The sequence below is a fragment of the Trachurus japonicus genome, chromosome 17 (assembly GCF_045865225.1).
Source record: "Trachurus japonicus isolate A0001 chromosome 17, Traja_1.0".
NCBI lineage: Eukaryota > Metazoa > Chordata > Actinopteri > Carangiformes > Carangidae > Trachurus > Trachurus japonicus.
The window spans coordinates 1,515,040-1,542,910 of record NC_140923.1 but is presented as its reverse complement, the minus strand read 5'-3'; the positions used below and the strand labels follow the sequence as shown (position 1 = coordinate 1,542,910).

The 27,871-nt window shown below is 45.5% G+C and overlaps 1 protein-coding gene across 4 annotated transcripts; it reads right to left on the bottom strand.

Moving 5' to 3' along the window:
* Positions 1 to 1,526: 1,526 nt before the first annotated feature.
* LOC146969686 (uncharacterized) lies at positions 1,527 to 27,384 on the bottom strand. 4 transcript variants are annotated; one of them, XM_085804046.1, is made up of 16 exons: positions 27,327 to 27,384; positions 26,108 to 26,191; positions 25,384 to 25,437; positions 25,046 to 25,136; positions 23,612 to 23,683; positions 22,509 to 22,604; positions 21,406 to 21,626; positions 15,810 to 15,978; positions 14,065 to 14,238; positions 13,785 to 13,877; positions 13,601 to 13,693; positions 10,480 to 10,652; positions 7,820 to 7,931; positions 5,498 to 5,587; positions 4,863 to 5,045; positions 1,527 to 1,680 (listed from the first exon to the last, which is right to left on the bottom strand). In XM_085804046.1, the coding sequence occupies exons 3-16, from the start codon at positions 25,407 to 25,409 to the stop codon at positions 1,576 to 1,578; spliced, it is 1,698 nt and encodes a 565-aa protein (XP_085660172.1). In that variant the 5' UTR covers positions 25,410 to 25,437; positions 26,108 to 26,191; positions 27,327 to 27,384; the 3' UTR covers positions 1,527 to 1,575. The 4 variants fall into 4 exon arrangements, with proteins under 4 accessions (XP_085660172.1, XP_085660171.1, XP_085660175.1 ...); XM_085804045.1 differs by lacking the exon at positions 27,327 to 27,384 and adding an exon at positions 27,255 to 27,304; XM_085804049.1 differs by lacking the exon at positions 27,327 to 27,384 and adding an exon at positions 27,255 to 27,304 and having other exon boundaries at positions 7,820 to 7,916.
* Between the last annotated feature and the right edge of the window lie 487 nt (positions 27,385 to 27,871).

Here is a 27,871-nt window from a genome sequence, read left to right as displayed (position 1 = left end):
CACTGCCTTCAGTCATATTTCACAGCAAACAGTTCCACAGGAGGACTGACAGTATGAGCAGCAGCCCCCATGAAGGAAGATCAGACAATACATGTAGCTACACGGACATAGATGTGCATCACCTGTAACTACGGCGCTGAGAAAAAAAAAAAAAAAAAGAGGAGGAGGACGTGGCTGCTCTCCAGCCTGTTCACCTGCAGCTCCACAGAGGAGCTGTCAGAGCTCTGCTGCTCCTTCAGCCTGGTGTTGGGCTGCACTTTATAAAAACACTTCTACATTGGACGATCTAACCTCCATATGAGCGCCATCAGCTGAGACAGAGCAGAGCAGATGTGGCGCAGCAGCGCACATGTTAACAGCCAAAAATAAATAAAATTGGAGCGATAATTTTTATTTTTTATTTTTGCCGTGCGCCGCAAGCGTCTTAATCTTATCGGTTAACGGTTAATAATCGGTTAACGAGCGTCGGTTATCGGTCAGAAAAAAAATTCAAAATGTGCATCCCTAGTTCAGAGTTCAGCTGGAGGGTTCAGACAGGAACTGGAATTCACCTTTAGACCCGGTCCAGCTGTGACGGTGGTCCAGCTGTGACGGTGGTCCAGGTCTTAGTCTCAGAGACCAGGTCCAAGTCTCCAAAGTCCGGTGCCAGTTGCAGATTCCTGGCGTCCCTGTGGCCCCGAGTCTGTTCAGTCTGGATCTGTCCCCGTCCCTCGGTCCTGCTGAGTCCAGCTGGAGCTCAGACCGGTCCTGGTCTAAACACAGTGACTCTTTAACTCTTCAACTCTGTGAGAAACCAGACTGGATCACTCTGTCTCCTTTATTTCATCTGACAAGTCAAATAAACATCTACACGTTCTGCACAAATAAAGAATCCACAGACACACGTTCACCTGTTCTCACTCTGTTCTCTCTAAGCTCTCACAGTCTAGCTCTGGTTTAAAAATAAAGCCTTTGAGTAAAATTAATAAATATGTAAATATGTTTGTTTAAAATGTCAAAGTTGAATAAAAATCTAGAATCTTTAAAAAGCTAAAAATGAGTTTTCATTTAAAACAAGTTGTTAAAAGATGGTTTGTGTGTTAACTGCTCAATAAATCAAACAATAAACCATCAGCTGCTCTCACCTGAGGAGAGAACAGCTGACACAGTCTGCAGTCAGCTGGGCATGATCCACACACACACACACACACACACACACACACACACACACACACACACACACACACACACACACACACACACACAGAACCTGCTGCTCTCACACTGAGCATCATCACTTGGCCAAGAGGAAGATGAAGATGAGGAGGAGGATGAGGATGAAGATGAAGATGAGGATGAAGGTCAGGATGAGGATGAGGATGAGGATGAAGATGAGGATGAAGGTCAGGATGAAGATGAAGATGAGGATGATGAGGATGAAGATGAGGATGAAGATGATGAGGATGAAGATGATGAAGATGAGGATGATGAAGGTCAGGATGAGGATGAAGGTCAGGATGATGAAGATGAGGATGATGAAGGTCAGGATGAGGATGAGGATGATGAAGATGAGGATGAAGATGAGGATGATGAAGGTCAGGATGATGAAGATGAAGGCTCCACGTAGAGTCGGGCCTGCTCCGTCAGACTCATCTGGTCGTCTGTTTTCCCAAACATCACCACCTGCAGCTCACCACTCAGCTACACACACACACATGAACACATGAACACATGAACACACACACTAGCTGAGTTGTAAGTCATTCCCTCCCTCTCCCCTACATGGTGTATATGATCTATTATCATACAGTTAGTTCCGACCGGTCCCAACCGAGCAATTTGATTGGACAAGAGACGTTCCATGAGTGCTGATATACAGTATAACAGCACTGCGGACGTTATCACTCCGCTGTTCAGCTGGACAGGAGCTAAGTCAGAGCCAGGCTCCCCATACAGGAGCTGCTCCATCTCTCTGCTGCTACAGTTAGAAACGGACCTGAACATTAAAACTTGGACCTGACCTGGTCCGTCTAATTGGAGATAAATCTCTACTAAACCCGGCTGGAAACAAATCGCCGCGGGAGCAACTACGTTTTGACGGCGATGTGTTTTGATATTAGCGTTAGCTGTTGTTAGCCACGTAGCTCAGCTACTTAGCTTCAACTGTGTTTATATTGATTACATAGATGATAAACAAATGTAATACGGTATCGATAACGTCTCTGTGTCTTCACGCCGGTCCTGTTGCTCCGGTGCTGATCAGACACGGGCTCAGAACCAGAACCAGCACTGAAGCAGCTCAGTGGAAAAGCTTGTAGCTAGTAGCAAGCTAGTATGAAATGTTTATGTGTTGCCTGGCAACAGCCTTGTCTCCCTTCCAGTTGCAGAACTATTTCTGTTGGCGGAGCCAAATAAATGATTGAATAAACAAACAAATCATAATCTCTTGTAGTTTATTACTGTTCTAAAATGCGCTCGTAGCACTGTTGTATAAAAGCAATATCACACTGAGGTCGTGCTGTTGTACTGGATATCAGCACGGTGGGATTATCTGACCCAATCACAGCCGTGCTGATATACAGTACAACAGCACTCCCTCTACTGTGATATTGCTTAATTATAAAATGTAAAGGTGAAATCCGGCGATCTGATTGGTTGTTAACCGTGGTATATTGAGCATATACCACGCATAGACTGTAAAAAGAATGGACGTAGCGTCCGTGACGTCACCCATTGGTTTGGGGGAGTCTGTTTTGTGCCGCTACTACGGGGGTTTGAGCCGCGCCATGTTGGATTCTACTTGCCATATTTGGAGCGGTGCGGCCGTTGGCCGGCCGAGGGCCCGCCCACTGGCCTCGTAGCAGCGGTCGCCGGACCTGTCACTCAACGGTTCTGCGCCCTGATTGGCCAGAACTTTAAACCTAATAATAGTAAAACGGTAGAGTTTTAAAAAAAATTCACCCCCCTCAGAGTGTGTGCGGGGGTAGAAACTATCGATTGAGACCAAAAAAATGAAATGTACCAGGCTGTAAATATGTTTTTTTAAGCTGTAAAATCGGCTATTTTTGGGGCTCAATTGGAGTTGCTCCCTTCTGGAGCCAGCCCCCAGCGACAGCCGAGGGGATTGCAGCTTTTTGAACGCGGAAGTGAGCTTCACTTCTCAGACCCACAACTGCCCCCTTGATACCACGGCTACTATTCTAAAGCCTTATCACAGCGTAAGCTATCACTCCGCCTCAGGCACGTATGACTGGTATGAATGGAAGTTGTTGTCATGTATCCATGACAACGGACTGTTGCGGTCCGTAGCAACAGACAGCTGATGTTTTTAGGATGTTAAAAATGTAGTAAAGTAGTGTAATTGACATGTTGAAGGTGAACTTTGACCTCCATAGGGTTAACAATGGTAGAGGGGACTGAGCAGTGACAGAGCTACTTGGAGCTAACGTCTGGACAGCTGGGAACAGCTTTTTATTCTGCTTGAAGAAAACTACATGTCCTCTTTCATATTGTCATTATTGGTAACCGTTTTATAAAAGCTATATATCATATATTGCTTAAGTGAACAACAGGAGAATTCAGACGGTGACTCTCTGAATCATGTAAACAAACCAGACACATAACAATAAAATATGAATTCCGACACTTGCTGGAACATTTGAGGATGTGATTCTGTGTGGTTGTGTTTCTCTACAATAAACTGTTGAAATATATGAAGTTTGGTTTGGTCGACTACTGTTGTGTGTCCCGACCGTGAGCTGTGGCTATTAGCTTAGCTCGTTAGCTCGCATTTACTACATATTCTACCTACAGTTTCTTTATTAGACTGATTTAAAGGAGCATTAACGCAAATCCAAATTCTTAATTGGGCCACTAGATGGAGCCAGTGGTGCAGCATATCAGATATAAACAAGTGGGCGTCTTTCCTCCATACATGTTATGCTTTATGGTATTTAGAAAAACATGCAGCTTTTCTGTAACATTATAAGACGGCGCAATGTGCCGTTAAAACCATTTTGCATTAACGCGTTAATAACAGTGAGAGGACAGCTGAAGACAGACACAGGGACGTGGAGACAAAGTGTTCTACTGAGCGATTCAGTGACTGTAAGCAGCCCAACACTGCTACATTACAATCGAGTGCAATCGAACGCAGCAAGCGCCGGGTCGGCTTGTGTCATATAAAAAGACAAATTCTGCATTTGCCCCACGTATTTTCTTTGTAAATTTAGTTATGGCTCCCCCCGACCTATCTTTTGCATATTTCAGCTTATTTTATGCTATTACTGCTGTATTTGCGATAATACTCCTTTAATGCTGCTGCCCAACTCCTGCTCCTCAGGCAAACGGAGCGAAGGCAAATACGTCTGAGGAGTTTACTGCTAAATAACCTAAAGAAATCCTAGCTAACATGCTAATTAGCTTACTGCTCTTCTTCTCTAGCAAAACACAACCGCATTGCATTGTGGGATACGGGAGTAGAAAGTATGGCCTTCCTTTAAACCTTAAAACTGTTAGCTCCTCCTACTTTCTTTTTAAGTCCTCAATAAAAAACTGGTTAGCCAACCGATAAATCAAATCAAAAGAGCTGTGAAGCACCAGATTATTGTAGTGTTTGTTTGTGTGTCTGTTTTATGTTTTTGTCATTTCTGTTTGGGACCTAATCTCTTGTTTTATCTATTTCATCTTGTTCTTTCTCTTCAGTGTTGTCGTCTATGTGCCTTAGTGTCTCTCTCCCATGTTTTTAGTCCATGTGTTGTGTGTTTGTCTTCCTTGTTTTTAAATCCATGTGTAGCTACTGTCTACCATCAAATAGGACCACAATGGAAATAAGGAAATTTCAATCAATCAAAAAAAGTAGTGTAATGGCTTGTTCTTCATACCTCGAAGGGGTTGAGTCTGTGGGCGGGGCAGTCTGGAGAGAGCAGGTAGCTGATTGGCTGCTGACACCACCACACCTCCACCTGGCCCTCCAATGGGAAGCAGCCTGACTGCTCACAGCTGGGGGCCGAGCCAGACTCCTCCTGCACCTGCAGCGTGGGGCTCAGCAGACTCTCCCCCTGCACCTGGTCGGCACGGCAACAGCTTTCATTGATTGACTGTTTTTTATTTCGTATGAATGACAGACATACAGACATACGAAAAGGATCGGTAAGAAGCCAAACCTACCCCCTTGCAACTGTTACATTTACAATCAATCATGGTGTAGAGACAAGATCACTAAGGTACTTACATATCATACAGAGACAAGTTTGAAGACAGGATTCAGTCAGCAAACATTGTTAAATAAGAAAATCAGACGATGAGTATGGATTGCTCTTGCAGAATTCATACATAATTCATACCTCACACTTTATGAGAAATGAGGAATAGCTTTTTTTTATAACTTATTAAAGCAATTTCATAAACAAAGAAGAACAATGATTAACTTAATTTCTTAAACTTAAACAGCTCTTCATTTACACACCCTCACAGCCGTGTGTGTGTGTGTGTGAGTGTGTGTGAGAGAGGGACTGACCTCAGAGCTGCTGGCCGACAGCTGGCTGTCGGGGTCGACACTCGTCTCCTCCCACGTCACCGTGGCCTTCCTGATCTGACACACTGACACCTGGACACACACACACAGGGACTGCACCGTCATCTTCATCTTCATCATAATAATAACACATTTTATTTAAAAAGCTCCTTTCAAGGACACTTTATAGAAGAGAACATCAAATTAAATCATCAGTAGCCATGTTTCCATCCAAAGTGATTCGAATCACTGGGAAATGCGCATTAAAAGAAATTTGAATCGTGTGTGTTTCCATCTACGGACTTTGCCCCCCCCTGGACGGACTGACGGTCTGATTTGAACACATTAGCGCGATTTAGCGCATATGTTTATTACCGTCATAACGCGACCTGTCTGTGTGTGTGTGTGTGTGAGAGAAAGACTTTATTAATCATAAACGCTGGATGCACTGGTTGATAAGTTTGGTTTTTACTGAGGAGGAACTATGAAGAACTGTGCAGTAACATCATTATGAAGGTGTGTGGGGGCTTTTATTTTGCCGTGGCGGTGCAGAAACCCTGATGTTGTCTAGTGAGTGAACTGCAACACGGGAGCCGACGGGGTGAAAGTGGCCACGTCACTTAATTCGAATCATCAACCAAAACCCGGCCCTAGCAGCGTATTTCAGTTTGTGTGAATCAGGGGATTTTAATTCTAATCACGGCGTTTCCATCATCATTTTCTGATGCGATACATCTAGACGATCTAAACAGCTGATGGAAACACAACTAGTAAACAACATTCAGAAACATTCAAAACATCAGTAAATATAAAATGTATGACATTTAAGAAAACATCAATGAACAAAAGCTGAAAGACGGAGTGGTGGTGTTGATGTGAGATTGGAATGACAGAGTGCTGTCAGTGACATCACAGTGAGCCTAAAGCTAGGGTTAGGCTAACCCTCTCCTAACAGAACAATAGCTGTGGACTGTCTTTAAAGGGATACACCAACATTTTTTTTTTCGTGTCTTGCCTCACTCCCGAGTCCATGACCAGCAGATAGACACCATAACAAGGGAGATAGAGCCGTATCGCCCGTAATAAGCTTAGCTCAAACGCTGGAAGTGTATAGGTAGTGTTAGCCTGCCTCCACCTAAAGTCGCTAATTAGCTTAGCTCAAACACTGGAAGTGTATGGGTAGTGTTAGCCTGCCTCCACCTAAAGTCGCTAATTAGCTTAGCTCAAACGCTGGAAGTGTATAGGTAGTGTTAGCCTGCCTCCACCTAAAGTCGCTAATTAGCTTAGCTCAAACACTGGAAGTGTATAGGTAGTGTTAGCCTGCCTCCTACCTAAAGTCGCTAATTAGCTTAGCTCAAACACTGGAAGTGTATAGGTAGTGTTAGCCTGCCTCCACCTAAAGTCACTAATTAGCTTAGCTCAAACGCTGGAAGTGTATAGGTAGTGTTAGCCTGCCTCCACCTAAAGTCGCTAATTAGCTTAGCTCAAACACTGGAAGTGTATAGGTAGTGTTAGCCTGCCTCCTACCTAAAGTCGCTAATTAGCTTAGCTCAAACACTGGAAGTGTATAGGTAGTGTTAGCCTGCCTCCACCTAAAGTCACTAATTAGCTTAGCTCAAACGCTGGAAGTGTATAGGTAGTGTTAGCCTGCCTCCACCTAAAGTCGCTAATTAGCTTAGCTCAAACGCTGGAAGTGTATGGGTAGTGTTAGCCTGCCTCCACCTAAAGTCGCTAATTAGCTTAGCTCAAACACTGGAAGTGTATGGGTAGTGTTAGCCTGCCTCCTACCTGAGCTGAAACCAGCAGTCAGAAGCTGATTTCATTTTAGCTCTAAACTCTGTAAATATATCACTTTATCCACATTTCAAACATGTTTAGGTGAGAAAGTAGCCGTTTAGATCAGCAGTGTGTCGTTCATTTGTCTAAATACCAGCTGTTTACAATTTTGTTCGGACAAATTTGGCGCTACTCAAGCTAGCCGTTGTGACCAACGCACTTCCGGTTACTTTCACAGAATAAAACACGCGTTGCCCTTTACATACAGAAAACCATGACGATAGAATTTGTGCTTTTACTTTGAAACAGGAAGCTAACCTACCCTCGATGTAGCTAGCTTGAACCAAAATAAACCAGCGTTTGAGCTAAGCTAATTACGGGCGATATGGCTCTATCTCCATGGTTACTGCACGCACAGTCGAAGGGATGGTGTCTATCTGCTGGTCATGGACTCGGGAGTCAGGCAAGACACGGAAAAAAAAAATGTTGGTGTATCCCTTTAACCTGTGGACTCTGGTGGATCAGCTGGTGGACCTTGTGTGTGCTCACCTGGTCCTGGCTGCAGGTGTTGATCTTCAGTGGCGTTGGCGTCTGTGGAGCCGCCGCCCACAGCACTCTGACCCTGTCTGTGATCTCAGCTGGAGTCCTGAACAACAAACAGCTGTTTACTGTCACCGGGGCAACCAACCAACCAACCGGCCTTCTGCAGGGTTTACTCAAAACTCCCTCATCTGGACACTAGGGCCCAGTTCCAGTCCGCCCCCTAAAGACTCACTGACTGAAGTGACGTCAGCTCTAAGTGACAGAGTGTGACCCCCAATTCCAATCCGCCCCCTAAAGACTCAGGCCCTGAACCCTCACTGACTAAAGTGACGTCAGCTCTAAGTGACAGAGTGTGAGAGTCTGTGAGGGTCCAGATGCTGTAAACATGAATGGAACAGCACTTACACACTCTCACCACACGTTACCTTGACAACAAAATGTTTTTAACTCCGCCCTTGGACCAATACATTTACTGTAATTTCAATACGCACAAGGTGTGCGAGGGAGGCAGACTCAAAACAAAATATTCCTGGATCAGATCTGATCAAATCATCATCAATAATCACAAACTGCACGTTAACACTGACAGTAAACTTCTTCTTTTCTTTTTATGTAGGCTATTCCTTTTTTTTGGCTCCTGTCCATTAACAATAAAGAGACTGGCGGAGCTCTCTCTGACTACTCATGTTAATTTCTTTTTGTTTTAACACTTGCGTTCCGACGGCACCCCATGTGTTATGGTTTGACTTCACAACGCTATGAACTGTGGGTAATTCCCCTACCCAAAGTCAGCATCGGTGCTGACTTACGGTAAGGGGGCAGTAAGGGCTCATTCACTGACTCACTGACTTGATGATCTGACAACGGAACAGCCCTCACACACTCACGGACTTCCCGTGAACGCGCCTCTAAGTCAGTGAGTCCGTGAGGGGTCGGATTGGAATTGGGCCTGAGAGTCTGTGAGGGTCCAGATGCTGTAAACATGAATGGAACAGCACTTACACACTCTCACCACACGTTACCTTGACAACAACATGTTTTTAACACTGCCCTTGGACCGATAATTTACCGTACTTTCAATATGCACAAGGTGTGTGAGGGGGACGGACTCAAAACAAAATGTTCCCGGATCAAATTTGATCAAATCATCATCAATAATCACAAACTGCACGTTAATACTGACAGTAAACTTCTTCTTTCTTTTCTTTCTTTCTTTTTTTTGTTGTTGCTCTTGTCCATTAACAATAAAGAGAGCGGCGGAGCTCTCTCTTACTACGTTAATTTACTTTTACTTTAATTCCCCTACCCAAAGTCAGCATCGGTGCTGACTTACGGTAAGGGGGGGGGGGGCAGTAAGGGCTCATTCACTGACTCACTGACTTGATGATCTGACAACGGAACAGCCCTCACACACTGAGGACTGAACCTGAACGCGCCTCTAAGTCAGTAGGTGCGTTTCCATTGCCCCTTGAAATGCGCAAAACCTAAATATCGAAATTAAAAACTGGTAATGGAAACACCTACATTTCAAAAAAACTGTCAAATATCGCAACAAAGTTTTTACGCTCTCATGAGGTGGTTTTTGAGACGTATCGATGTATCGCAAAAGTGTAATGGAAACACTTTTTTCGCTTTTCTACACGTCACCGGCGTCACCGGAGTTGTGTGTGTCCACGCTGTGTTGGTTTATGTAACTTGAGGGGACAAATGAACCACATGTTTATTGTCATGCATTGCTGACCTGGGCATGTTTCTCATTAAATTAGAAAAACATTTCCTATCATTCCCCTTTTCCGTGCATGGTTGAAGGAGACTGGCTCGCATCCACACTCCCACTCCCTCCTGCGCCGAAATGTCACCTTAAGTCACATAAACCAGTACGGGTGTGTGGACACACACAACCACCTATATTGTTGTCAGCACCTCATCACCGCTGGTGTTAAAAGGCTCTGTTCTTTCTGCAGTCAGGTTAATGCGCACATCCACCGTGTTGGTAAACAAATAGTCCCTATATCAACGGAGGCAACCGTGCTTGAGCAGCTTGGGTTGGAGGTGATGTGAGTGCGGGCCAGCGGGGACAGAGGAGGGGGCATTCGGGCTTCAGCACGGTACAACTGGCCCTAGTGTGAGTGCGCCCCATAATACATCCATGGTGCGCCCTTATTTGTGGCCGCTGCAGCGCCACACGGGCTTTGCCTTTCAGCAATCAAGCGCTGTTTTCGTCAAAGTTAAAAACAATAACAGCAACAGCTGTAGGCAGCTGAGATCGCTGTGCCGTCACCATAGAAACGCAAGACGCATTACGGCTCATTCGCAAAATACCTTTCAATGGAAACACCCGCAAATGGCAATTGCACTTTTTCGAAGTTTCAGAAATATCGCTTTTATTTTGCGAAAATCTGTAATGGAAACGCAGCTAGTGAGTCCATGAGGGGTCGGATTGGAATTGGGCCTATGCTTTTACTTTGAAGTGTGTGTCCTGTGGTCTTTGTCCTTCCTGTCTCTGTCCTAGTCCCCTCCTTGTTGCCCTCAGGTATCAGGTGTCTACTCTGGGTTCTGGTCCTGGTTGTGTGTGTGGTAGTGGTTGTGGTTTTAGTTCTGGTTTTAGTTCTGGTCCTGGTCCTGGTTGTGGTTGTGGTTGTGGTTGTGGTTGTGTGAGGACGTACCTGGTGCTGAGGCTGCAGTGGACACAGGTCTGGTTCTGGTTCTGGTCCTGGTCCTGGTCTTGGTCCTGGTCCTGGTCCTGACTGGGCTCCGGGTGTTTGAGGGAACAGACCGGGGTCGAGGTCAGAGCTGGACGCTGCAGCTTCAGGTCATCAGCAGCACTGACGCCCAGCAGCTGAGAGACAGACAGGTTACAGACAGACAGGTTAGAGACAGACAGACAGGTTAGAGACAGACTAGTCTGGCCTGACGGAAGTGCGTTGCTGCGATTAGCCTCTGATTGGTCGGAACGAGCCACCCGGCGGAAGCTTTCCCAGTCGGCCCGGCAGGGAAACATCAACAAACAACAACATGAACCGAACCGTGGATCTATTATACATCCGTGTCTTGAACTGAACAGAAGAATAAACATCCGTCAGCGGTTGTCAACCGACTAGAGGTCTTCGATAAAAAACGACAACCCGAAAACCCGAGGTTCCGACCCGACCCGGCTCGGGTCTTGGGTCCATTCACGAGAAGTGACTTCGGGGCCGGGTCGGAACCGGTGGAGTTTGTCTCGGGGCTCTTATTGTGAAAGGCCGGGTCCTACAGTACCCGAGAGGACCCGGCGATTGGCTGTCACAGCTGTCAATCACCCCGTCCTCCCCCTTCCGTCCAATGCGAGGCTGCGAGCTGCCTGTGTGACTTCTGTCACGTGATCAAAACAACTACACGACTCTGATGATGACGTCAAAGGTGACAGTTCCATAGATATATACACGTATACAGGCCTGGAATTTCGTCATTTTAGGGGCAGGGCCACTTGGCCTTTCGTGTTGTCAATTTTTTGAGGGCACAAAGGCCAAAAGCCAGGGCAGCAAGGCCATAAAATAAAACAATGATTTTAAATCCACGTCTTTAATGAATTTACTAACTACCGGTATCTGTTAAATTAATACATAAAACGGGCTCAAGCAAACCAGAAATTTTCTACTTTAAATTCATTTATGCATTTAATTTTTTGCACAAGGGTCCAGTCCTATGCAGCTATGTTTTGAAATTCCTATCTTACTTGTTCACTATTGCACTGGGCGATATGAGGAAAAAATCCTATCACGATAATTTTTTTCAGTTGACATCAATTTATATCACGATATAGGCTAACTCAAATCACTATTTGGTCAAGCTTAAATATTCCCTTATTGGCACAAGTGAGATTTGAAGTTATCAGAAGGTTATTTTGTGATTTTTTTTTTTCCTGTCAAAAATTAAACATGACAGATGTAATGATGAACATTATACAACATCATATAAATAAAACAGATGTTAGTATAGTAGCTTGCCTGGGTCTGGGCAGTGTTCAGGTCGGCACAGTTGATCTTTACGCCTGAGTGCAGTGCGTTTGTGTCGGTGTGAACACAACAGTCGCTCTGGGCTGAGCAGCAGCAGCAGAGCGGCCGCACCGTGACCGCGTCCGCTTGTTGGGTGAACGCGGCCGGACGTCGGTCCACTCCAGCTGTCTGGCGTCTCCATTGTGAAAGTTTAGCGTTACTTCAGAGTTAATGACGCACCACGCATCTTTTCACGGTCAGTCATCCGAGTTCTCCTTGACTCCTTCACATTTTCTTCCAGGCAAAACTCTTTTTTTATTTTTTCTATTTTTTACCAGCGGTGTTCCTCTGCTGACGTGCACAGCTGTAGCAGCCCAAACACTTAGCACGTGTTGGCTCTTTTCCAGCCACATGATTGGTTCGGTGGGTGGGGGGTGTTTGATGAAGTCACCTGGTTGGCCGGTGATAGATTGGTCATCAAACTGTTGTTATAGCCCGCCCGAGCGGTTTATGCCAGGCTCGAATCAAACCCACCCCTGATGATGCTGCTGCCAGAATGTCAGCAAAATACGCATTGTTCTTTCTTAAAAGACGCAGGTGTCAAAGCCGTGTTGATAGGAAAGAGGCAACGGAGAAAACCGCAAAATCAACCGGGGCAGTGCGGGTGGGGCATCAAGGCCACTGTGGCCTTAGGGCAGATATTTTTTTCAAGGGCACAAGGCCAAATCGGACGGGCACGAGGGCCATGGCCCTCGTGGCCCTCGTGAAATTCCTGCGCTGCACGTATATATATGTATATTATATCTATGTGACAGTTCAAGCTAAAGTTAGAGCCTCGGTCAGGACTCGGGGCAGTTAAAAAGTTTGTTCATTTACGTAACGTTCTGGTTAATGGTTCAAAATAGTTAAACAATCGAGTTGCCGTAACGTGTTGTTACCGCGGTAACGTTACACTCCGCAAAGCACATGGAAACTCCAAAATGATAACGTTAATTAAACAAGAGGAAATGACCGGTGGATTGGCGTTAGCAATGGCTAAGAAGAAGGATTACAGTAGCCTACATGACCATCTAAACAAGAAAATGACGACGTGGATTTATTTCTGTTTACATCACGTTATGGCTGGGAGGCTGGCAGCGGGAGAAGACTACGTTTAGGTAAGAAACAAAGTAGTAGCTAATAAAAACAAGTCTTATTTAACGCTAGACAACTTGTAGCCTATTAAATCATAAAGCAACTCGGGCATTTCGGGTCCACGGGTTTTTAAGGGTTCGGTTCGGGTTCGGAACTCATATTTACAATAATAGCTCGGGGCCAGTCGCGTCCGGGTCCAATTTTCTCGGGTCCATTTGGGTTCGGGTCCGTCAAATTGGACCCGTGAAGACCTCTACCGCGGACCCAAATCCAGTTTCCAACCGGCAATATTTTGCAAGCGCACCGTTGCTACGGCGCCGACTACAATGATTGTGACTGGTTGATAGAATTCCAAACGGCTGGAGCGTTTTTTTCTCTGATCGCAGAATCATAGGCGGCTGGCCAGCGAGACTAGAGACAGACAGACAGGTTAGAGATAGAACGACAGGTTAGAGACAGACAGACAGACAGGTTAGAGACAGACAGACAGGTTAGAGACAGACAGACAGACAGACAGACAGACAGACAGGTTAGAGACAGACAGACAGACAGACAGACAGGTTAGAGACAGACAGACAGACAGACAGACAGACAGACAGACAGACAGGTTAGAGACAGACAGACAGACAGACAGACAGACAGACAGACAGACAGACAGGTAGAGACAGACAGTCTGTACCTGAGAAGGAGAGAAGCTGGCAGCTCCCACTGCACTGGTCCTGGTCCAGGAGGACGAGTCTCCACTCAGCAGCTGCTCCTTCATCCCTACAACCTGAACACACACACAGCTGACACTCTCTGTGTGTGTGTGTGTGTGTGTGTGTGTGTGTGTGTGTGATGGCCAGGTGGTTGTGTGTTCTTACGTAGCTCCCTGACAGGTCGGCGTCTTCTCTGCACTGGCAGGTGGACAGTGATGATGTCACTTCCTGTGGCCTGCAGCTCCAGGTGTGTGTGCCCTGTGATGAGTTCAGGCTCTATTTAGTTTACACACAGACAGACAGACGGACACACACACACACACACAGACACACAGACAGACAGACAGACACACAGACGGACAGACAGACAGACAGACAGACAGACAGACAGACAGCGTGTCCATGTAAAATGTTGTCCCTTCAAAGTAAGAGCGTAGTGTTTTACTGCGTCTGCCAGGTCCGGCGCCACCGTCAGCTCACACATGGACGAGTCGTATCCTGAGGAGGAGGAGGCGGAGACGCTGGAGAACAGGTGGGCGTGGCCACACAGCTGTCTGCAGCTGCTCAGCTCACAGGTGGAGCAGCTGGACTCGTCCTTCACCGTGGACATGCTGTCCCCCTGTGGACGGAGCAGCGTTAGCATCACGGAGCAGCGTTAGCATCACGTAGCAGCCTTAGCAGCATTAGCAGCATGTAGCATCATGTAGCAGCATTAGCAACATGTAGCAGCGTTAGCAGCATGTAGCATCATTAGCATCATGTAGCATCATGTAGCATCATGTAGCAGCATTAGCAGCATGTAGCATCACGTAGCATCATGTAGTATCATGTAGCAGCATTAGCATCATGTAGCATCATGTAGTATCATGTAGCATCATGTAGCATCATGTAGTATCATGTAGCAGCATTAGCATCATGTAGCATCATGTAGTATCATGTAGCATCATGTAGTATCATGTAGCAGCATTAGCATCATGTAGCATCATGTAGTATCATGTAGTATCATGTAGTATCATGTAGCAGCATTAGCATCATGTAGCATCATGTAGTATCATGTAGCATCATGTAGTATCATGTAGCATCATGGAGTATCATGTAGCAGCATTAGCATCATGTAGCATCATGTAGTATCATGTAGCATCATGTAGCAGCGTTAGCAGCATGTAGCATCATGTAGTATCATGTAGCATCATGTAGTAGCATGTAGCATCATGTAGTATCATGTAGCAGCATGTAGCAGCATTAGCATCATGTAGCAGCATTAGCATCATGTAGCATCATGTAGCATCATGTAGTATCATGTAGCATCATGTAGTATCATGTAGCAGCATTAGCATCATGTAGTATCATGTAGCTTCATGTAGTATGATATAGCAGCATGTAGCATCATGTAGTATCATGTAGCATCATGTAGTAGCATGTAGCATCATGTAGTATCATGTAGCAGCATGTAGCAGCATTAGCATCATGTAGTATCATGTAGCAGCATTAGCATCATGTAGTATCATGTAGCAGCATTAGCATCATGTAGCATCATGTAGTATCATGTAGCATCATGTAGTATCATGTAGCAGCATTAGCATCATGTAGTATCATGTAGTATCATGTAGCTTCATGTAGTATGATATAGCAGCATGTAGCAGCATGTAGTATCATGTAGCATCATGTAGTAGCATGTAGCATCATGTAGTATCATGTAGCAGCATGTAGCAGCATTAGCATCATGTAACAGCATTAGCATCATGTAGCAGCATTAGCATCATGTAGTATCATGTAGCAGCATGTAGCAGCATTAGCATCATGTAACAGCATTAGCATCATGTAGTAGCATGTAGCATCATGTAGTATCATGTAGCAGCATGTAGCAGCATTAGCATCATGTAGCAGCATTAGCATCATGTAGCAGCATTAGCATCATGTAGTATCATTAGCATCATGTAGCAGCATTAGCATCATGTAGTATCATGTAGCATCATGTAGTATCATGTAGCAGCATGTAGCAGCATTAGCATCATGTAACAGCATTAGCATCATGTAGCAGCATTAGCATCATGTAGTATCATGTAGCAGCATGTAGCAGCATTAGCATCATGTAACAGCATTAGCATCATGTAGTAGCATGTAGCATCATGTAGTATCATGTAGCATCATGTAGCATGTGGCCTGTGGTAGTGGTAGGAGGAGGAGGACCTTGGTGAGGACGGCGGTGGTCCTAGAAGCTCCACTGGACCTGGACTGCCTGCAGAAGGAGGAGGAGCTGAAGGAGGAGTAGCAGCTGTGGAGGACCTGCAGGTAGCCCTCCTTCTCCACCTTCTTCTTCAGCGTCGAGTTCCAGTGGTTCTTGATGGAGTTGTCTGTCCTGGGGACAAGACAGGGACCTGAGCTACAGGAGGTCTAGAGGAGGTCTAGAGGAGGTCTAGAGGAGGTCTGGAGGAGGTGTAGAGGAGGTCTAGAGGTCTACAGGAGGTCTAGAGGAGCTACAGGAGGTCTAGAGGAGGTCTAAAGGTCTACAGGAGGTCTACAGGAGGTGTAGAGGAGGCCTAGAGGTGGTCTAGGTACCTACAGGAGGTCTAGAGGTCTACAGGAGGTCTAGAGGAGCTACAGGAGGTCTAGAGGAGGTCTAAAGGTCTACAGGAGGTCAACAGGAGGTCTAGAGGAGGTCTAGAGGAGGCCTAGAGGAGGTCTAGGTACCTACAGGAGGTCTAGAGGAGGTCTAGAGGAGGTCTAGATACCTACAGGAGGTCTAGAGGAGGTCTAGGTACCTACAGGAGGCCTAGAGGAGGTCTAGAGGTCTAGAGGAGGTTTAGAGGTGGTCTAGCTACCAACAGGAGGTCTAGAGGAGGTCTAGAGGCCTAGAGGAGGCCTAGAGGTGGTCTAGAGGAGGTCTAGAGGAGGTCTAGAGGAGGTCTAGGTACCTAGAGGAGGTCTAGAGGAGGCCTAGAGGTGGTCTAGAGGAGGTCTAGAGGAGGCCTAGAGGAGGTCTAGAGGTGGTCTAGAGCTGGTCTACATACCTGCCTGGCAGCAGCTTGGACATGTTGGCCCAGCGGTTTCCCAGCAGCCTGTGGGCCTGATCTAGCTACCTAGAGGAGGTCTAGAGGAGGTCTAGGTACCTAGAGGAGGTCTAGAGGTGGTCTAGAGGAGGTCTAGAGGAGGTCTAGAGGTGGTCTAGAGGAGGTCTAGAGGTGGTCTAGAGGAGGTCTAGAGGAGGTCTAGAGGAGGTCTAGGTACCTAGAGGTGGTCTAGAGGAGGTCTAGAGGTGGTCTAGAGGAGGTCTAGAGGTGGTCTAGAGGAGGTCTAGAGGAGGTCTAGAGGTGGTCTACATACCTGCCTGGCAGCAGCTTGGACATGTTGGCCCAGCGGTTTCCCAGCAGCCTGTGGGCCTGATCTAGCTACCTACAGGAGGTCTAGAGGAGGTCTAGGTACCTACAGAAGGCCTAGAGGTGGTCTAGCTACCAACAGGAGGTCTAGAGGAGGTCTAGAGGCCTAGAGGAGGCCTAGAGGTGGTCTAGCTACCAACAGGAGGTCTAGAGGAGGTCTAGAGGCCTAGAGAAGGCCTAGAGGTGGTCTAGCTACCAACAGGAGGTCTAGAGGAGGTCTAGAGGTGGTCTACATACCTGCCTGGCAGCAGCTTGGACATGTTGGCCCAGCGGTTTCCCAGCAGCCTGTGGGCCTGATCTAGCTACCTACAGGAGGTCTAGAGGAGGTCTAGGTACCTACAGAAGGCCTACCCACCAAACATTGGACGTCTGATGGACGTGCAGATCATGTCTATATTGCGTCCGTCGGTCCAAGACCAATTCTGGACGCCTAAACGACGTCCAAACTAGGTCCACTATTTGGACGTCTAATCATGACCCCACTTGGACGTCAATATGCAGGAAATTGACATGATTAATGATTGTAGTAGTTTTAGTAATAGTAGTAGTGGACAAATAACAATATTGTTATCAACATGATTAATAAATACGAATATATATTGTTTGTGATTAAACATTATAAGAGACGTCCAAACAACGTCTTGTCTACGTCATTTTTATATGTCTAATTTTGGTCCCCTGAAGGTGCAGACTGTTACGCCAGATGACGTCCAAATGTGGGCATTGTAGACATCTCTTCTATGTTCAATTTAAACTCATTTAGGACATTGTTGTTCTTGAGTACATGTGATATTTTGTTATTTTACATCTTTGTTTTTCCTACTGTTTTTTTTTCAATTTCATTTCATTTTATTTCAATTAATTAATTAATTAATATTTTAATTTATATATTTTGAAATGAAATTTGTGGGAGATTATGGCTTCAGAAAATAATTTCACCCGATCATGGTTCATAAGAGTAGGGAGAAGTAAATATAATTTTGAACAGTCTTTGATAAGAGCCTTTATTATTTAAACTAGTCAAAGGCACTCTGATTGGCTGAGGCAGCATGTGATCATACTCTGATTGGCTGAGGCACCAGCAAACGCCACTCTGATTGGCTGAGGAAATACACCAAGCAACTGGCACGTTTCTTCTCTACTGCAGAAGCAGGCTGTGGTCAACATAACGCTTTGGTTACAACAACATCGTTTTCCACTAAGTGGAAGGTAAGTTTGCTTGGTTTAGTTGATTTTATGTTTACTGTATGCATTTATAGTGTCAGTTTTTTTCCGGCGCCCATTTTAACCGATGTGTCATTCACACAAGACGCGCTGCGGCGTGCACCTTCACGGCCCCGGTGTCTGCTCTATTTGCTGTAATGAGTAGCTATGAGGACTGTTGTGGTAAACGGGGATGTGAGTGGTAGTCACGGATGCTAGCCGCCACCGCTAGTTAGCATCGGGCTAGCGGATAGCATCCACTGCTTGCACTCACGTGCGGATAGCATCCACTGCTTGCACTCACTAGCATCCAGGACAGCTAACAGTGCTAACAGCCCTCCTATACTCTGCTGTACGGAGCTCCTCCTACTGTCATACACACAAGCTGCCACTAGCTACTCTTCCTGGGTGCTGTTTCACAGTGAGGATGGTGTGTTGTGCAGTTTCCACCAGAGTTTTGCATGTATTTAAAAAAAAAAATCTGTAACACCACACGTATTTTTCATCCACTTAACATTTATGCACTACTTTGTGTTGGTCTATCACATAAAATCCCAATAAAATAAATTAAAGCTGTTGTTACATGACAAAATGTGTAAAGTAAAAGTTCAAGGTGTATGAATACTTTTGCAAAGCACTGTATCATTCACATTTATCTATTTATAAATGTTTTTTCCGCCTATAGGCTCTTCACTAATGCCCTGATGGTGACATCTAATATCAAGGGAGAAGACAAAGGTTTATAGAGCAATACAAGGTAAGCCCATATGTCATATCTTAACATTTGCTGAGATGGTTTTGTATGAATCCAGTATTGGTAGTGGAGACACAGGCTGCAGGTTGTCTTTGCATATTTCTAATTATTTGTCTTCTTCTTGTTGTGCAGATGGAGCCATACATTTTGATGACACAGCCAGAGAGGACTTCATAAAGACACATGCTGGAGGAGAGGGATACACAGCAGTCACCCAGGACTGATTATCCATTGTGGAGAATCTTGTCACAGTTTTGTATCACTTTTGTACATGTATTTTCTGTGTTAAGTATGCAGTAGTTGGTTCTGATTTGTAATTCTTCTCAAAACACATTGAGTTTATCACTTTCATTTTTATTGTGTTATATTTGTTGTTGTGCCACAGACCGAAGCAAGGTGGGCTGTGTAACTTTATGTATTTATTAGTATTTTACCAGCAGTATTAATTTCAACAGATACCAATAACTTTATTAGAATGACATGTTTGTGCCAGTGATTAAGAAACAGTCTGACACCTTCTGAAATGGGACTACAGTTATGCACAGAGCCTAGAAGCAGTATAAAAACAATGTCTAAAATTAGTTTAAATTTGATGCAAAAAAGACGTCGAAACGACCACATTTGGACGTCAAATAGCCCTCATGCGGCGGTCCTGTGGACGTTCAGTGGATGTCGGTTTAAATTTTGACGCAGAAAAGACGTCTATAATGACCACATTTGGACAACAAATAGCCCTTATACGGCGGTCCTGTGGACGTCAATACTGGACGTTCAGTAGACGTCAGAAAAAGACGTCGTCTGGAGTAACAGTCTGCACCTTCAGAGGACCAAAATTAGACGTGCAAAAATGACTTAGAAAAGACGTCGTTTGGACGTCTCTTTGCTCAGTGGGTAGAGGAGGTCTAGATACCTAGAGGAGGCCTACAGGAGGTCTAGAGGAGGTCTAGAGGTGGTCTAGGTACCTAGAGGAGGTCTATAGGTGGTCTAGCTACCTACAGGAGGTCTAGAGGAGGTCTAGCTACCTACAGGAGGTCTAGAGGAGGTCTAGATACCTAGAGGAGGCCTACAGGAGGCCTACAGGAGGTCTAGAGGAGGTCTAGAGGTGATCTAGGTACCTAGAGGAGGTCTATAGGTGGTCTAGGTACCTACAGGAGGTCTAGAGGAGGTCTAGGTACCTACAGGAGGCCTAGAGGAGGTCTAGAGCTGGTCTAGAGGAGGCCTACAGGAGGCCTACAGGAGGTCTAGAGGTGGTCTACAGGAGGTCTAGGTACCTAGAGGAGGTCTAGAGCTGGTCTACATACCTGCCCGGCAGCAGCTTGGACATGTTGGCCCAGCGGTTTCCCAGCAGCCTGTGGGCCTGATCTAGCTACCTACAGGAGGTCTAGAGGAGGTCTAGAGCTGGTCTAGATACCTACAGAAGGTCTAGAGGAGGTCTAGGTACCTAGAGGATGTCTAGCTACCTAGAGGAGGTCTAGAGGAGGTCTACAGGAGGTCTAGAGGAGGTCTAGAGGTGGTCTACATACCTGCCTGGCAGCAGCTTGGACATGTTGGCCCAGCGGTTTCCCAGCAGCCTGTGGGCCTGATCTAGCTACCTACAGGAGGTCTAGAGGAGGTCTAGATACCTAGAGGAGGTCTAGAGGAGGTCTAGGTACCTACAGAAGGCCTAGAGGAGGTCTAGATACCTAGAGGAGGTCTAGAGGAGGTCTAGATACCTACAGAAGGCCTAGAGGAGGTCTAGATACCTAGAGGAGGTCTAGGTACCTACAGGAGGTCTAGAGGAGGTCTAGGTACCTACAGAAGGCCTAGAGGAGGTCTAGATACCTAGAGGAGGTCTAGAGGAGGTCTAGGTACCTACAGAAGGCCTAGAGGAGGTCTAGATACCTAGAGGAGGTCTAGGTACCTACAGGAGGTCTAGAGGAGGTCTAGGTACCTACAGGAGGTCTAGAGGAGGTCTAGGTACCTACAGGAGGTCTAGAGGAGGTCTAGGTACCTACAGAAGGCCTAGAGGAGGTCTAGATACCTAGAGGAGGTCTAGAGGAGGTCTAGAGGAGGTCTAGAGGTGGTCTACATACCTGCCTGGCAGCAGCTTGGACATGTTGGCCCAGCGGTTTCCCAGCAGCCTGTGGGCCTGATCTAGCTACCTACAGGAGGTCTAGAGGAGGTCTAGGTACCTACAGAAGGCCTAGAGGAGGTCTAGATACCTAGAGGAGGTCTAGCTACCTAGAGGAGGCCTAGAGGAGGTCTAGATACCTAGAGGAGGTCTAGCTACCTAGAGGAGGTCTACAGAAGGTCTAGAGGAGGTCTAGGTACCTACAGGAGGTCTAGAGGAGGTCTAGGTACCTACAGAAGGCCTAGAGGAGGTCTAGATACCTAGAGGAGGTCTAGAGGAGGTCTAGAGCTGGTCTAGCTACCTAGAGGAGGTCTACAGGAGGTCTAGAGCTGGTCTACATACCTGCCCGGCAGCAGCTTGGACATGTTGGCCCAGCGGTTTCCCAGCAGCCTGTGGGCCTGACAGATGACGCGGTCTTCCTCTAGAGTCCAGCAGCTCTTCTTCACCGTGGGGTTGAGGTGGTTGTGCCAGCGCTCGCGACACTGCTTCCCGTTACGGCTGTGGAGGTGTTTGGCGATGAGCGACCAGCGTTTCATGCCGTACTTATGGACCAGCTCCATCACCTGCACAGGAAGTGACATCACAACAGAAAAGAGTGGCGTTACAGTACCGTACATGTTTATTACATTTAAAAACAGACCAACTCTATCCACCACTTTCCGGAGAATGACGCTGGGTGTCGCCATGACCCTCGATTCCACCGGAAAGATTAACTGGGCTAACCGTTAGCTGTTAGCCTTTAGGAGTGTCTTAAATAACTCAATAAACGCTCCATGAAAACAATATTTTCTCCAGCGGATATCCTAGTTCCAACATGACTGAGCTAACTGGAGTGGTTTCATGTCGTGTCCGACAACGGGAGGGTTTTAACAGCTGACGTCCTGATGTTAGCTTAGCTGCTGTTAGCTGTCAGCAGCAGCAAAGGTAACAACTACGATAGCCATGACTAATTACAAAAACGTGCACACAGAAATAGTAATGTTTGTTCAATAATTAGTTTTATAGACTTAACAAACATCAGATTTAGTCAAAATGGTTTTGGCAGCCCGGAGCCCCCACATTTGGTACCTACACCGGTGGCTAACGCTACCAGTTAGCCGCTTGCTAGAATGCTACTACGGAGTGAAACGGAAGTTGAAAACCGACTTCCGTTGTGGTGTGACGCAATGGATCATGGGAAAATAAAGTGGTGGATAAGTCTGGGAACCCAATTTAACTATGTGACTGCTCATACCGCACATTTCAACTGTAACCCCGGGGTTTAGCTGGTCTTCTGTTTTTTGATCTGTTTGTTTTACTTTTTCTTTCTGTGGACTATATTATGTATCCATCCTTTAGTTGTAAAAGTGAAAAAATGTATTTAAAAAAATGGTTAAAAGAAGAGGGAGAACAGCTGCAGACATTGGGGTCTGGTCCAGACCGGTCACATGACCCTGAGTCTCTACCTTGGCGTCCTCCTCCTGAGTCCAGGGACCTTTCACCAGCTCTGGGTTCTTGATCTGCTGCCACCGCCGCTGACAGTCCACGTTGGACCTCTGGCCCTGACACACACACACACATTTTAGGTCTAAAAGAATGAATCTGAAGATTTTCAGTTTAATGTCTCCTGTTTTGCGGTAGTTGTGTCTGTCCCTGCTTCGCCACGGCAGCAATGAATGGGAGTGGATGTAAGTTCTGCTGTTTAGGCTGTTTCCATCCCTCAAAGCCGCAATTTTTTTCCACAGACAGCTTCAGATGGCGACTCAAACATGCACAGAGAAGTTTATTTACTTCAAGCAAGCCGACATGTTTGTAAAACTAGATCTAATTCAAAGTCTCCCAGAGTCTCGCGCGAGCCCGAAGTTGCAGTGCTGGTGTATTCAGGCGCAGTAGGAGCTACCGCTTGTGTCATAAACACAGGAATATCAACTCTTTACTTGCTTGAAGTCTACATTTTTTTCCACAGACAGCGTCAGATGGCTACTCAAAGATGCGCCGAGAAGTTTTTTTTACTCGAAGCAAGTAAAGAGTTGATATTCCTGTGTTTATGACACAAACGGTAGCTTTTCCCACTGCACCTGAACACACCGCGCACGGCAACTGGGTCTCACGCGAGACTCCGGGAGACTTTGAATTAGATCTAGTTTTACAAACATGTCGGCTTGCTTGAAGTAAATAAACTTCTCGGTGCATGTTTGAGTCTCCATCTGACGCTGTCTGTGGAAAAAAATTGCGGCTTTGAGGGATGTAAACAGCCTAAACAGCAGAACTTACATCCACTCCCATTCATTGCTGCCGTGGCGACGCGGGGACAGACCATAACTACCACAAAGCAGGAGAATTAAACTGAAAATCTTCAGATTCATTCTTTTAGACCTAAAATGATATGAAAATACACCCCTGAGTTAAATTCGCCTGGAATTGTTCTTTAATAATGGTGATCATTTCTCTGACAATAATCGTACCAAGAAAATCTATAATTGCGACATCCCTGCCCTGTTGTCATGACGACACTCACCTGTCACCTGTAACACCTCAACATCAGCGGCATGAAGCCACCTGAACTCACCCTGAAGTGAAGGGACACGGACGACCAGCTGCTGGAGCCAAACTCCTTCACCAGTCTGTGGAGCTTCTCATCCTGAGGAGGAAGAAGATCGTCCTCATCATCATCATCATCATCAGCCTAAAATTTAAATTCTCTATACACCAATTCGGCGAAATAACCGTTAGTCGAGCAGCCGCCATTACTGCGGTGACAGCTCCCAGTCAGGCAGCGATGGGTTCTGTGCGCGAAGCATTTGAATGCAAGCGCCATGAAGTGGACCTGTTCTCTTCTGTAAATATGTCTAGGAAGGCTGGGAGGACATGTGCCGTCCTCGACTGCTCTAATATCAGCAAAACACAGCCCCTTACTTCAGGAGGAGTGTCCGTGTTTAGACCGTAACGTTACGTACAGCGTGTCAGCAGCAGCAGCAGCAGCAGCAGCAGCAGCAGCAGTCACAGCTGACCTGTACAACCTGGCTACCCTCCCTTCTCACCGTTACCTTCACATCGTGGTGACAGTGGACGGTCTGTGAATGTCTGACTGATCCCTTCAACATGATGTGATCATTGTCGTCTAAAAGCCGGTGTGAAATATGTCCGACCCATCCGGAGCTCAGGTCATTTCGACCATAAATCAGAGACCTGTAATTGACGTTATTCTGATCATCGGAGGCCAGCTGATCAATAAAATATTCTTGAATATCTAAAACAAAGCACAAGTTGTTGTTTTTATTCATGTAGCCTGTCCACATGATTAAATATCGCTGCTGGCTTGCTAACGTCAGCACGCATAACGTAGCTTCCGGTAAGTTATGTTATATCGTTTATGATACAGTCTCTTATCTCCCTGTTACTCTAATCTTTCCTGCTAATCGCTCAAACAAATGATTAATTCCTAAATGAATATTGGTATTCATGTAAGATACCTTCATCAGTTACTGGGGGGCACTAAACATCACAAATGCAGCCTATTTATGATGCTGTCATAGAGAATCAGTTTACATTTCATTTCATTTCTTTATTTATTGAATTGGGACAGTGCACATTCATCAACACTGACGCATTAAGTATCAGTGTAAATGTGCCGGACTTAGCACACTTAACATAACTGACACATGTCACCGCAGCAATGGCGCCGCTGCAAGATGGCGGCATACACAAATCGCTCGCCAAATTCGTGTATAAATCCCTCTGTGTGTGGAATTAAAGACGCAACAGAGAGTTTAGTTGTTGCTGTCGCTTTTAGCAGCAGTTTCACAATAAAAGCAGGACCACAATGGAAACAAGCCTTTTGGCTTTATTGTGTTTTAATCCTTTTGAACACTTGTTTAACGTTGTTCAATAAAGTTTTCAATCAATCAATCAAAAGCCCTGCTGCTGCTTCCTGCTACACATGGAGGGCTTTGACTTTTACTGTGAAGGACAGTTTTATTTCTGACTACAGCTGTTATATTACCTCTCCTTTGGTCCATCCAGGCTTCTGTAGACTCACTCTGGAGTACCGGCCCTCCAGTCTCCTCCCACCCACACACGAGACACTCTTGGTGCTGGGACGGAGGACAGAGGGACAAGGGGACAGGTGAGGGACAGATGAAGGGACAGATGAAGGGACAAGGGGACAGGTGAGGGACAGGTGAGGGACAGAGGAGGGACAGATGAAGGGACAAGGGGACAGGTGAGGGACAGGTGAGGGACAGATTAAGGGACAGATGAAGGGACAAGGGGACAGGTGAGGGACAGGTGAGGGACAGATGAAGGGACAGATGAAGGACAGGTGTGTAGCTCAGTTCTTACCAGGACCTGCGGCTTCTGCTGCTCATCACTGTTGCTCATCAGAAAACCCACACACTAACAACACACACACACACACACACACACACACACAGAGCTCAGGTTAACATGGTGTCACAGCTCAGTCCCAACTGTGGAAGTGACAGATACAATAAATCTTTCCTGCCACACGCCATCACACTGTATAATAATAACAGCTGAAAAACTCTGCTCATAACTTACAGTCACTACGCACTTTATTTTCTACACACAGTTACACACATCGCACATGTTCTACTTTGCACTAAAATCAACACTGCCAATTTGTTCTTTATATTCTTATACTAGACTATATGTTTACCGTCACTGTGTGTCTGTGTAATGCTGCTGCTGCACTGTCATTTCCCAGCTTGGGATCAATAAAGTCTATCTATCTATCTATCTATCTATCTATCTATCTATCTATCTATCTATCTATCTATCTATCTATCTATCTATCTTATTAGTTTATTTTGATGACACTTAATGTATCCTAATCATTTGTTTTTGTCTGCTCAATGTATGTGTATGTATCTCTGTGTAAACTGTATTGTTTTAATGTATCTGTGTGTGTTATTGCTGGTTATTTTCTGTAAAGCCACGTGGTCAACATAGAAACGTGACCTTGACCTTTACCAAAATGACCAGTAACCATAGTGATGAATAAAACAATAATAAAATGGCGGTTGCGTAGTGGTTGTTTCCCCACCTCGTTAAGAATCAGCCCCTCAGATCTGACACAGCGGCCTCTGCAGGAGCCTGGACCACAGGTTGGACACCACAGCTCCACAGCCTGAGGAGGAGGAAGGTCAAAGGTCAAAGGTCAAGTCCTGTGACAAGAACTAACACAAACACATTCACCCACTGCTTCCTGTAATGACCAGACCTTCCAAAAATGAGCTATAAATCTCCACTTCAGCAGCACTTCCAGACACCAAACCTTCCACTTTGATCCCTTTCTATATTCTGAAGGTTTTTACAGAGGGGATTGGTGTGATATATCATTCACAGCCTCATTTATACAACATTTTATTACTAAAAACGTGGCGAAAATTAATTTTTTTAAGGGCTGGTGACAGTATTTTCTCATTTACAGAGTGATAAAAAGAGATATCCAAAATCCTCCTCTGTAAAAACGTTGCACTATAATGTGTCAACACAATAAAACAAGAATTTTGAAAGTAGCTTTATCCATTGCTCAGATTTCTGTTCTGGAAATACATGCAAATTAGCACATATTTAACTAGATATTATTTTTTACAGTCTATGGATATTACCTAATTTACATATTTAAACATAGAATTTGACAGAACTTGTAATACAAAAAATATTTGTCTTAATGTGAGTGATACATTTGGGAAGTTTCATGGTGTGATCGGTTTGATTTTTTCATTTATTTTACCCTATTCACCTGTAATGTCTCACCTAAACATGAAAACAACAGGACGCTAGTTAGCGAGTTAGCACAGCTGACCGTTAGGCTAGTTAACGAGTTAGCACAGCTGACAGTTAGTCTAGTTAGCACAGCTGACAGTTAGGCTAGTTAGCGGGTTAGCACAGCTGACAGTTAGGCTAGTCAAAGACGGTTTATAAACCATATTATGAATATCTTTGGACTAGTTAGCGAGTTAGCACAGCTGAACGTTAGGCTAGTTAGCGAGTTAGCACAGCTAGCCGTTCGGCATAGATATCGTTAGGCTAGTTAGCGAGTTAGCACAGCTAGCCGTTAACGTTAGATTAACTGGAGTTCAACTGGCCGTTAGGTTAGGTTAACCGGACCTAGCACCGGTAAAAACAAAGGCAGAACAAATAGACGGTCTAACCGGGCGACAGTCCCCTCTGTCCCGGTACTTTACCGGAGGAGGACAGTGGTCTCTGTCCCGGTACTTTACCGGAGGACCGTGGTGATTTCGGTAACGTTAACTTACCGGCGGTTAGAGGAGGAGACGGAGCACGAGACAGTTCAGGACGGTCTGACCTCACAGCACAGACTCTCCTCTGATTGGACCAGGCAGAATGACGTCACTAGCGTCCAGAGGTTTTTCATTTATTCATTTCATTCACTTGACAGAAAAACATTAGACATTAATTACAAGTCAGTAAAAACCTCTGCATGATTATTAGAAAAGATAACCCCTATTTTCAATTCAATAGTGTAAATAGATTTTGTTTGGTTTTTGGTTTTGGTTATGGGTTCTTTGGGCTGTGTATAAAATAAAATAATATCTCACAACCTCAGAATAGAATTTATATAATAGATGTATTAAATAAACAATAGATGAAAGAATAGAACTTTTTCCAGAGAGTTTAACATCAAAATCACATCTCAGCCACAGCGACCTCTGCTGGCTCCACACAAACACTGACAGGTTACAACTCTGTGAAAGTCAAATATGTAGCTGGCTCTTAAGTCATTTACAGAGATGGTACGAAAACTGTGTAAAATCATACAGATAAACATAGACAAGTAGTG

What these genes read in the sequence shown, in the direction of transcription:
- LOC146969686 (XM_085804046.1), bottom strand. Translation starts at nt 25,409, where the DNA reads ATGAGCAGCAGAAGCCGCAGGTCCTG. An exon ending in CTCAGGAGGAGGACGCCAAG is followed by an intron (nt 21,627 to 22,508) that starts GTAGAGACTCAG and finishes CTTCCTGTGCAG; the next exon opens with GTGATGGAGCTGGTCCATAA. An exon ending in CACTGCAGCCTCAGCACCAG is followed by an intron (nt 7,932 to 10,479) that starts GTACGTCCTCAC and finishes GACAGTAAACAG; the next exon opens with CTGTTTGTTGTTCAGGACTC.